This window comes from Phoca vitulina, unplaced genomic scaffold (genome assembly GCF_004348235.1).
Source record: "Phoca vitulina isolate PV1807 unplaced genomic scaffold, GSC_HSeal_1.0 scaffold26, whole genome shotgun sequence".
Lineage (NCBI taxonomy): Eukaryota > Metazoa > Chordata > Mammalia > Carnivora > Phocidae > Phoca > Phoca vitulina.
The window spans coordinates 22,393,365-22,403,133 of NW_022589729.1; the positions used below are offsets into that span (position 1 = coordinate 22,393,365).

A 9,769-nucleotide genomic window follows, 5' to 3' on the forward strand; every position below is an offset into this window, starting at 1 on the left:
TCGCTGTCGGCGGCCGATCGACCCCGCGCCGGCCTGGGCGTCCGTCGGTCCGTCCGGCGGCCGGTCGGACAGCTAGCCGGCGCTCGCAGGCGCGCGGTCGGGCCGGCCGGGGCGGAGATCAATGCGGCTTTGTGCGGGGCCGCCCACACCCCGGGGGCCGCTCGGGGCGGCGGGTGCGAGCGCGGCGGGCCGGGCGGGCTGAGATTAGCGGCCATGTGACCTTACCTGGGCCGGGCGGCGGGGGAGGGGCGCTCAGGTGAGGCGGCGGCCGCCCGGCCCTGCACGCGCACTCGGCGGCCGCGGGCTCGGCGGCATGGCTGTCAGCAGGAAGGACTGGTCGGCGCTGTCCAGGTGAGCGCCGCGGCCGGCCCCGGGGAGCCGCACCGGGCTCTCCTCTCCCCGCCGCGGCGTCGGCCCCCTTCCCGTCCCCGGGAGCCGGGCTCCGAGCCTGGGTCCTGCTGCTGCTGTAGTCGGGCGGGGTTGGGGGTTGGGGGGGTGGGGGTGGTGGCAGCCACTGGGGCCAAAGTGGGGAGCTCTTAGGTGACGGGGCAGGGCGGATGTTCTCGCTCCCCCACGGTTTCCTTTCCTCCTCTCGGGGACTGAGGCCACACACAGGGTGCTTGGGGGAGGCTGGTCCCCGGCCTGGAGAGGCCCCCCCATGACCCCCTGCGGGGTGGAGGGAACATTTGGGGGGACTGGGGAGGTGTTCAAGAGTTACCGCCAAGCCTCGCTCCCAGAGAGGCCTCCCCCGCTGCCATGTTTCTCTGGTAGAGACTAGGAGAGTGGGCCCCTGGGGAGGTATCCCTCACCCCCTCTTGGGGAAGAGGGGTGGGGACAGCACTCTCTCCCTGGAGGGTCAGAAGAACAGGGATCAGGGAATAGAGACCATTGGGCAACAGAGCCCCCTCCCACTAATGAGGCTCAAATTCAGAGTGTGGCATTTTGGGGTGGTGTCTGGGCTGGGCGACCTCAAGATAGTTGCTGTCCCCCTCTGTGCTTCAGTCTTTTTTTGTAGGCTCGTCTGTCACAGGGTCAGGACACTGGGTATCTTATCCTTGCCTGCTGGACATCCTGTCAGGGTTAGATAAGCCTGGGATGTTGGAGGGTTGTCCTGGAGGCAGCACCCCTCACTGTGGCTGGTGACCCTGGTGACTCCTCTTGGAGCTACGGGGCACCTCCCCTCAGAAGTGTTCACACCAGCATCTTCATCTCTTGACCCCCCACTCTCCCTGCCGTCTACCCCCTTCTTGCCCTTGAAGAAACTGAGGCCCGTGTAGTAGCTCAGAGCTGGATTCCTACTCCTTTGATCCCATAGGGTTAAGCCAAGTAGAAATTGTCCTTTTTGCCCTTCCCAGGTGGGCATTTGGATACTGAGGCCAGGGTTCTCTCTGCAGAGCAGACCAGCACCCTCCCCAGGCCTTCCCCATTAAGGTGGCTTTCAGGCATTCTCCAGTGTTCTAGGATCTCCTTCGCCTCCCTCCAGAAGGGCTCTACAGCTTCTCTCGTGTCTCAGTCTCATCCTCCCGAGGGCTGGGGGCCCACCTCAGACCCTCAGGACCTCACATGCTCTGAAGCACAGTTGCCTAGTAACCCCCCATGTGGCGGGGCCCAAGGGTTCTAGAGAGGGGATAAGGTAAGCCCCGAGAATGGAAGGAACTCAGTGCCCCGGGAAAAGGAATCTAGGCTGCCCGGGAGGTTGGGCACACCCCGGGGAAGGTCTGTGCTGAGGGTGGAGCTTGGGGGTCCAGACCTTGTACTCTGCACGGGGGTCATTGTGCCTGGGGGTTGATGTGGGAGTGTCTTTGCTCCCAGGTGAGGGCATATCTGTGCCCGTGGATGTGTGCTTACATGGGTGCGTGCAGGTGTATGTGTGGGTGAGTGTGTTTATGGCCTGTGTAGTATGGAGATATCTGTGTGAGTAGCAGGTTCTTACGTTGCTGAGTTTGGGCTGTAGGAGTCTCAGTATGTTTGGTGTGAACGTTTATTGAAGATCTCAGTATAGTGCGTTGGGTGAAAAATGCAAACCACACGCTACTTCATCAGGACCTCACCGACTGGTGGGATATATGTGATTTTGTGTCTGAGAGCGTGCCTGGATATGTATAGGGTGTGTGTGTGTGTGTGTGTGTGTGGTGGGTGGGCAGCTGGAGCACGAGAACTTTAAAAATGGGAGCAGGGTCTGGTCTTAGCTTGTCCACTGCTCAGATGGACATGTGGCTGCAGGGGTGGGGCCGGGTTCCCACGGGATGCCCAGGGTGAGTGCCAGGAACGCCCTGGGGAACCAGTCCTGCCACAGGAGCCCCTGGCCTGCCCTCCCTGCCAGCCCCAGCCCGCGCAGAGCCCCGTGGGCAGACCCAGCTGGTACCAGCCGTCACTCTGATGAGGCGCCTGGAGCGGAGGTCCGCTCCCGCTCTGCTCCCCGGCTGAACAACAAGCCTCAGCGGGCAGGAGGGAAAGGGCTGTGAGTCACTGTCAACCTGTGATGAGGGTGTGACCGGTGTGGCTCCAGGCAGGGTCCAGGTGGGGAGCGGAGGGCCAGCCTGCCACCCATCCTTGGTGTGAAGTAGACATTCAGATGCTCCAGCCCTGGGATGGGGGCGGTGGCGAGCTGGTTGGCAGGGTGCCCTGGTCCGTGGCCTTGTCCTTTCCTCCCGGGGCTGGCCAGGTGACGGGTGAGGCTGGGCTGGGCCTGTCTGCAGGGGGTGAGGGGTGGGTCTGAGAGTGCCTGGGACTGAGCTGCCAGTGGTTAATCATTTCCCTGCCTAGGCCTTGAGCAGGTCTCCCACCTCCCAGCACGGCTCTCCGTCCTCCCCTGACACCTCTCCCTAGCCCATCAGGGCTGGAAGGGACTTCCGTGACTGCCCGTGGTGACCCCTCCTTGTGCAGAAGGGCAGCCCGAGACCTGTCTTCCCTAGGGGTTGAAGACTGGCCCAAGGTCATAAGGCCAGTCAGAGCTGGGCCTCCCAGCTGTCTGTTCTTTCCTTCAAAGAGTTGCAAATCCTGCTCCTTGAGGCCCAGGGTTCTACAGATGTTTCTGGGGCAGACTTCCCACCCTTCCCCTATTTAACCAGAGCAGCTGAGGCTTGATCTGTTTTTTGAGCTTGTTTTGAGGTCTCCCGCAGGGAGGTTCTTCCTTAGATCTAACTTCTATCTGTTAAGCAGCTGAAAGCAGTGGTGTGAGTGACGTATTGGGGAGGATAGTGGCCGTACATGGAGGGGAAGAGAGGGATGTTGTCCCCAAGTGAAGGGCAGGAGGTAGAGGAAAGAATTGTCGGGAAGGAGGGAGTGGTGGGGCGGCTGCCTAAGGCTGTGGCATCAGCTGGGGAGAGTGGCTGGGACTCCCAGATGGTGGGACCCAGGTTCCGTCCTGGGCCTGGCTCTGGTCAATGCGCTGGCCATGGGGCTTCCCCAAAACCTCTGCTCTCCCAGGCTGCACCATGAGCTCTGGCCTGCCCTGGGGTGGAGAATCCCACATGGTCAGAGGCCCTCCCAGGCTCCCCAGCTTCTTCCTCTGAACATACACTGACAGGCTGTCAAGAAGGTGGGGACTCACTCTGGCTTAGGGGCAGCCCTCCTCGGACCTCCTCTTCTGGCATCTGGTATTGTGGTTAAGGGTACAGGCTTTTGAGAAGCTGATCTGGCATGGAATCTTATTTTTTTTCTTTTGATTAATTGTGCTATCTTGGGAAAGTTACTAGCCCCAGTGACCTTCCATTTCCTCATCTGTGAAATGGGGATAACACCACCTTACCTCACGGGGTTGTTGTGAAGTTTAATGTCCACGTTCTTTGTAAAATACTAAGAACGGTGCCTGGCATTATAGTAAGCACTTAGGTGTTAGTACTCTCACTTCTTGATTCCTTTATTTATTGACTTATTATTATTTACCATATTCAACTAATATTTGTGTGCTACTGAACGTTAAGCACCTTTCTAACGCCCTTACTTATCATATATTTATTATGGGGATTTCAACAGTTGCACCTGCTGGGTTTCCCCTTGAAAACTGACCCTTGCCCCTCCTTCCCCCCTTCCACCCCCAATTCTGTCCATTTCCTCATCTTATAAGCAAGAGTTTTTTTTTTTTTTTTTTAAAGACTTTATTTATTTGACAGAGAGAGACACAGCAAGAGAGGGAACACAAGCAGGGGGAGCGGGAGAGGGAGAAGCAGGCTTCCCGCCGAGCAGGGAGCCCGATGCGGGGCTCGATCCCAGGACCCTGGGATCATGACTCGAGCCGAAGGCAGACGCTTAACGACTGAGCCACCCAGGCGCCCCTATAAGCAAGAGTTAATGGCAATAACGTTTCTTCCCCAGGGTGAGGTGGTGGTAAAGGTGGTGAAGGTGAAGTGATTCATGTTCTGCCAGGGGTTGAAGGCAGCCCCATGATTCCTGAGCAGCAGGGGAGTGACCAAGTCATCTTGGGGGATTGTGGGGTTGTGGCATAAAGCTGGTGGACATTCAAGGACACCTGGGCCGCACCTCCTGCAGTTCCAGCCCTGAAGACCCCTTAGGGCTAGGGCTGGCCTGGGGAACAAGGGGGGGTGAGTCATTTCCGAAGAGACAAGGCTCTGGCAGATCACACTCCATATATGGCCCCACTGGAGGATAAACAAATAAGCTGCTTCCCCCAGGGCTGAGAGGAGTGTGTGTGGGAACGGGGTTGCTCAGGACCGAGGAATCCTGGAGGCTCCAGCCCAGCCCAGCTGGGTGTGGTCAGGGGAGAGGAGCTTCTGGCTTTGTGGGGGCCCTTTCCCCAGTGTATGGATTCCTCAACTTTGGAGGGCAAGAACTGGTCCCAAATTGGACACAGGGGGAGGGAGTAAGTCCAGAGAAGGTGAGAGATGAAAACATGGCCTTAGATGAAAGCCAGCTGAAGCTGGCATTTCCAAGTCTGGTGGAGAAGGGCTCCAGTCAGAGTCCCATGGCCTTGACCACAGAATTTAAACATGATTCCCATAGGCCCTCACATGACCCCTGTGAGCTCTGTGTATTTGAAGATTAGTCAATCATTCATTCACTCATTCACACACATGAACTGATGATCTCTCATGAGCCAACTTTAGCTGAGGAGTGGTCAGGAGTCAGAGCCCGGCTCGTAACAGATGGGCGGATTGTCTTTGGGGAAGCTCAGAATTTGTACCCCCCTTAATGCTCATCCTTGTCAAGACAGACGTTTCGCGATTCCCCAGGGAGGAGGAGAGCCCTCACATCTGAAAGTTGACAGTCACACTGGTTCATTCCACATTCGTTGGCACTTAGTGCCGGGCCCCATAGTGGGTGCTAGAGATGAGAGACACCCTCTCCTGCGGGCTCTCCTCTCCCTGCAGGACAACATCTTCACACTTTGTTTTCAGACTTCTCAAACCCTCTCCACTTTCCTTCATTTCCCCATTTTTAAAAAGAAAACAAAACTTGATGTGTGTCTATTGTATATGAATTCTACCTCAATTACAAAACCATTCCTTGAGTCCATTCTGCTCTAGCTACTGTCCCAGTTTATTTGCTTTTCTTCTGAGGAAAACTTCTCCAAAGAGTTGCTGGTCCTCCCCGGTTCCTCGTTCTTGACTCCCATTCTCCCCTTGCGAGTCCGGCTTGGCTCTGGGACCAGCACCCCTGCTCACTACTCTGTGCTGGTCTCCCCCCCCCACCAATTGGCCTTGGACAGGACCTCATTCCTGCCTCCAGGTTCACACTCCGCCCTGATTTTCCTCTGATCTCCCCGGCTCAGGGCCTTGGTCTCCTTTGCACTGGTGTCTTCTCCTCACCCTCAATAGCCAGAAACGGAACTTTTCCTCCCCCTGCCCCCCACTGCCGGCCACCATCTCCCCAAACTCCCCTCCCCCCATCTTTCCCATCTTACTAACAGCACCAGGAATTTCTCACGCCAAAAATCTAGGAGTCTTCCTTCTTTCTTCTCTTTGTCTCTGCCTTCATCCCCATCCAGCCCATCTCCCCTTGGCTCTATCTACAAGATGTGTTCCCAGTCCATCCCTCTTTCCTTCTCTCTGTCACCACCACAGTTCAGGCCAGCATGGCTCTCACCTGGGCCATGGCAGGAGCCTCCTGACGGGGGCCCCTATCTCCCCCTCCCCCTGCCACCCTCAATTCTTCTTCCTTCAGTGGCCAGAGAGATTAAATAATAATAGTAACAAATTTTATCATGTCACTCCTCTATGTGAAACTATCCAGTGGCTCTCCAGCATACTTGAGTAAAACCCACATTCTTTCCCTGGTCCACGAGGCCCTTTTCTCTGGCCTCTCCTCCCTGTCCTAGCTCCCTGTGGGCCACGCTGTGGCTCCAGCCCCCCCTTCCCCTAACGCCCAGCCGTCACACCCGGGGCTTTACACTTGCGGTGTCCTCCTCCTGGGACACCCTGCCACCAGATCCGGGCTCCTCCTCAGAGCTCTCGGAGAGGCCTCCCGTCCCGGTCACCTTCTCTCACATTACCCTTTACCTGGTTCTGTTGTCCTCGGGTCACTTCCTGACATCGTTTTGTTCGTGCACTCATTTCCTGGCTCGCTGACCACACCCCCACACCCCCTGCACTATGCACTCCTCCCCTGCTGCATCCCAATGCCTGGAACTGTGTCTGGCACGTAGTTGGTGCTCAAAAAATATTTGTTTGGTGGATGTTGGATCAACATGATGTTGGGCTTAGAAAAACAGATTGGAGCCATTGTGTGGCTCATCCTCCTCATTTTAGGAAGGAAAACTGGCGAAGAGGACAGACAGGGATGTACGCAAGGGCAGGGGGAGTAGACTGCCTTATGAGAGGCTGCCTGGAGAATCTTTCCTTGGAGCCTCCATAGATGCATTTCATATGTAATTCTGTTTGTAAAATCCGTGGGTTTGCATGATTATTTTTTCCCAGAAACATGTCTGTTCCTTAAATTGAGGCTTGGTTGCATGGCGATACCCTGCAGGAGGGGAAGAGGCCCAGGAGGAATAGGGCTGGGCCACAGGACAGGCTGGGAAAGCAGGTTTGACACCTGACGGTGGCAGAGGGATGGCCTTACAGTAACTCTGGGAGGGAAGAAGAGACTTTTTCCAGACTCTTCCTATCTGTAGGGCCCTAGGTAGTACTGGGAGAGTCATAGGAAGGCTCCAGAGAGGGCCCACTCTGCTGACTTACGGTGTGCTATTTCCAGCCCAAACTTTCTCCCAGGGCGCTGGGTGAAGCACATCCTCCTGTCCCAACAAACGTCCTCCCTCTGACCTCAGGCTTGCGCAGGCCCTCCCTTCTGCCTGGCCTACCGGTTTCTCCCCAGCCCCCTGTCACCTCTTTTGAAATCCTGTTCACCCAGGGAGACCCAGCCAGGGTCAGTCTCATCCTTGAGCCTTTCTTGATAATCTTGCCTTAACAGTAATCATCCTCTCTCCTGCAGAGCAATTTCTGTGCTTTGGTTGGGGGAGTTATTGGTGGACATGGTTCTCTTTCTCACTAGATAGAGGTATCTTTTTAAAAATTTTTTATTGTTATGTTAATCCCCATACATTACATCATTAGTTTTTGATGTAGTGTTCCATGATTCATTGTTTGTGTATAACACCCAGTGCTCCATGCAGAACGTGCCCTCTTTAATACCCATCACTGGGCTAACCCATCCTCGCTCCCCCCTCCCCTCCAGAACCCTCAGTTTGTTTTTCAGAGTCCATTGTCTCTCATGGTTCATCTCCCCCTCCGATTACCCCCCCTTCATTCTTCCCCTCCTGCTATCTTCTTCTTTTTTTTTTTTTCTTAACATATAATGTATTATTTGTTTCAGAGGTACAGATCTGAGATTCAACAGTCTTGCACAATTCACAGCGCTTACCAGAGCACATACCCTCCCCAGTGTCTATCACCCAGTCACCCCATCCCTCCCACCCCACCCCCCAGTCCAGCAACCCTCAGTTTGTTTCCTGAGATTAAGAATTCCTCATATCAGTGAGGTCATATGATACATGTCTTTCTAGATAGAGGTATCTTTAGGGTAGGGATCCTGCTTGTTCTATGAATCCCCCAGTTCCTGACTTGCTGGTCCATTGCAGTTGCTTAGCAATGATGTATCTGCTCTTTGGTTGGGATGGAAGGGTGGGTGGATGGAAGGTGGGGAGGGCTGGCAGTGAGGTGGGTGGGAGGATGAAAGGGCAGGTAGCTAAAGACGATTGATGGGGGGCACCTGGGTGGCTCAGTTGGTTGAGCGTCTGACTCTTGGTTTCGGCTCAGGTCATGATCTCAGGGTCCCGGGATCGAGCCCTGAGTCAGGCTCCACGCTCAGTGTAGAGTCTGCTTGTCTCTCTCCCTCCCTGTCTGCCCCTCCCTGTGCTCGCTTGCTCTCTGTCTCTCTCAAATAAGTAAATCTTAAAAAAAATAAAATAAAAAAAAGATGATTGGGCAGGGAAATGGGGGGTGACTGAGTTGATGGGTGTTTGGATAGACAGGTGGCTGGGTGGGTAGGCAGTGAGTGAGGAAGGAGATGGACAGGTGGGTGACTGGTTGTGAGAGTGATTGGGGGGCAGGAACCCAAAGTAGAGTGTATGGAGTCCCCTTGCTCCCTGACAAATGAAAGCTGGTTCTAGAAGGTGAGAGAGGCTCAAAGAGCTCCTGAGAAGGGAGGCTGATACTGAAATCTTTTCCAGGTGTAATTGGTCTTGTCTGTGGGGCTTCCCTTCTGAGCAGCTGAGAAATCCCATGGGTTGTTGAGAAACTCTGAGAAAGTTTCTCTGTGATTGTCCATTGATCGATGTTATCTAAGAATCCAAGACCAAAAAGAAAAAGGAACTTGTCAAGTGTATCCATCTCCTTCAGGCAGAACCATGCCCAGCCTCTCATGTTCGTAGTCCCTCCTAGAGAGGGAGGCCCCACATTCTCACTCTGGATTCTAGAAGTCTAACCCAGTGGTTGTCATCTGTGTTGGAACCCCCCCACCCCCCACCCCGAGGGACATGGCAAAGTCAGGAGACATTTTTGGTTGTCACAACTGGGAGCTGGTGCTAAGGCGTCAGGTGGGTAGAGGTCAGGGGTGCTGTTCAACCCCTATAATTCAGCAGAGCCCCTGCACAGGGAGTTATCTAGCTGAAACGTCAGTGAGCCCAGGATGAGAAACCCTGGTTCCGTCCAAATGCTTTTACTGTCTTTAGCTGAAATTTAATACATATGTAATGTGAACCACAAATTTGAACCACATTTAAAATTGTCAGTTTTTAAAAAGATTTTATTTATTGGCGAGAGAGAAAGCATAAATGGGGGGAGCGGCAGAGGGAGATGGAGAAGCAGGCTCCCCACCAGCGGGGAGCCCGACGTGGGGCTCCCATCCCAGGACCCTGGATCATGACCTGAGCGGAAGGCAGACGCTTAACAGATTGAGCCACCCAGGCGCCTCTAAAATTGTCAATTTCCTATAGATGACATACTAAGAAAGTAAAAAGAAACAGGCGATGAATTTTAATACTATATCTCATTTCCCCAGTATATCCAAAATATTATATCTCATTTCCCCAGTATATCCAAAATATTATCATTTCAACATGTAACCAATATGCAGAATTATTAATGAGATATTTTACAGTCTGTTTTTCATATCAGGTCTTGGGGATACATGTGTATCTTACAGCACGTCCCAGTTCAGCCCAGCCCTGGTTCCAGTACGGTTCTCTCACACACAGCCCAGGCCTAGAGGGTGTTTGCTCTTTTCCCCCAGCCCTGCAGGGGTTTGGCTCTGGGGGATGGGGATGCAGGGATCCAGGGATCTGGCCTGGTCTGCACTGACCCTCTCCCCCATT

At 54.5% G+C, this 9,769-nt stretch overlaps 1 protein-coding gene across 1 annotated transcript in view; it reads left to right on the plus strand.

The window, feature by feature from the left end:
* The first annotated feature begins 251 nt into the window (after positions 1-251).
* The window catches only part of LAD1 (ladinin 1), a 22,106-nt gene continuing 12,588 nt past the window's right edge, over positions 252-9,769 (plus strand). Inside the window, exon 1 of the mRNA XM_032422484.1 lies at positions 252-351. Within this exon, the coding sequence (XP_032278375.1) occupies positions 314-351 (38 nt within the window). The 5' untranslated portion in view covers positions 252-313. The remainder of the gene's footprint in view (positions 352-9,769) is intronic.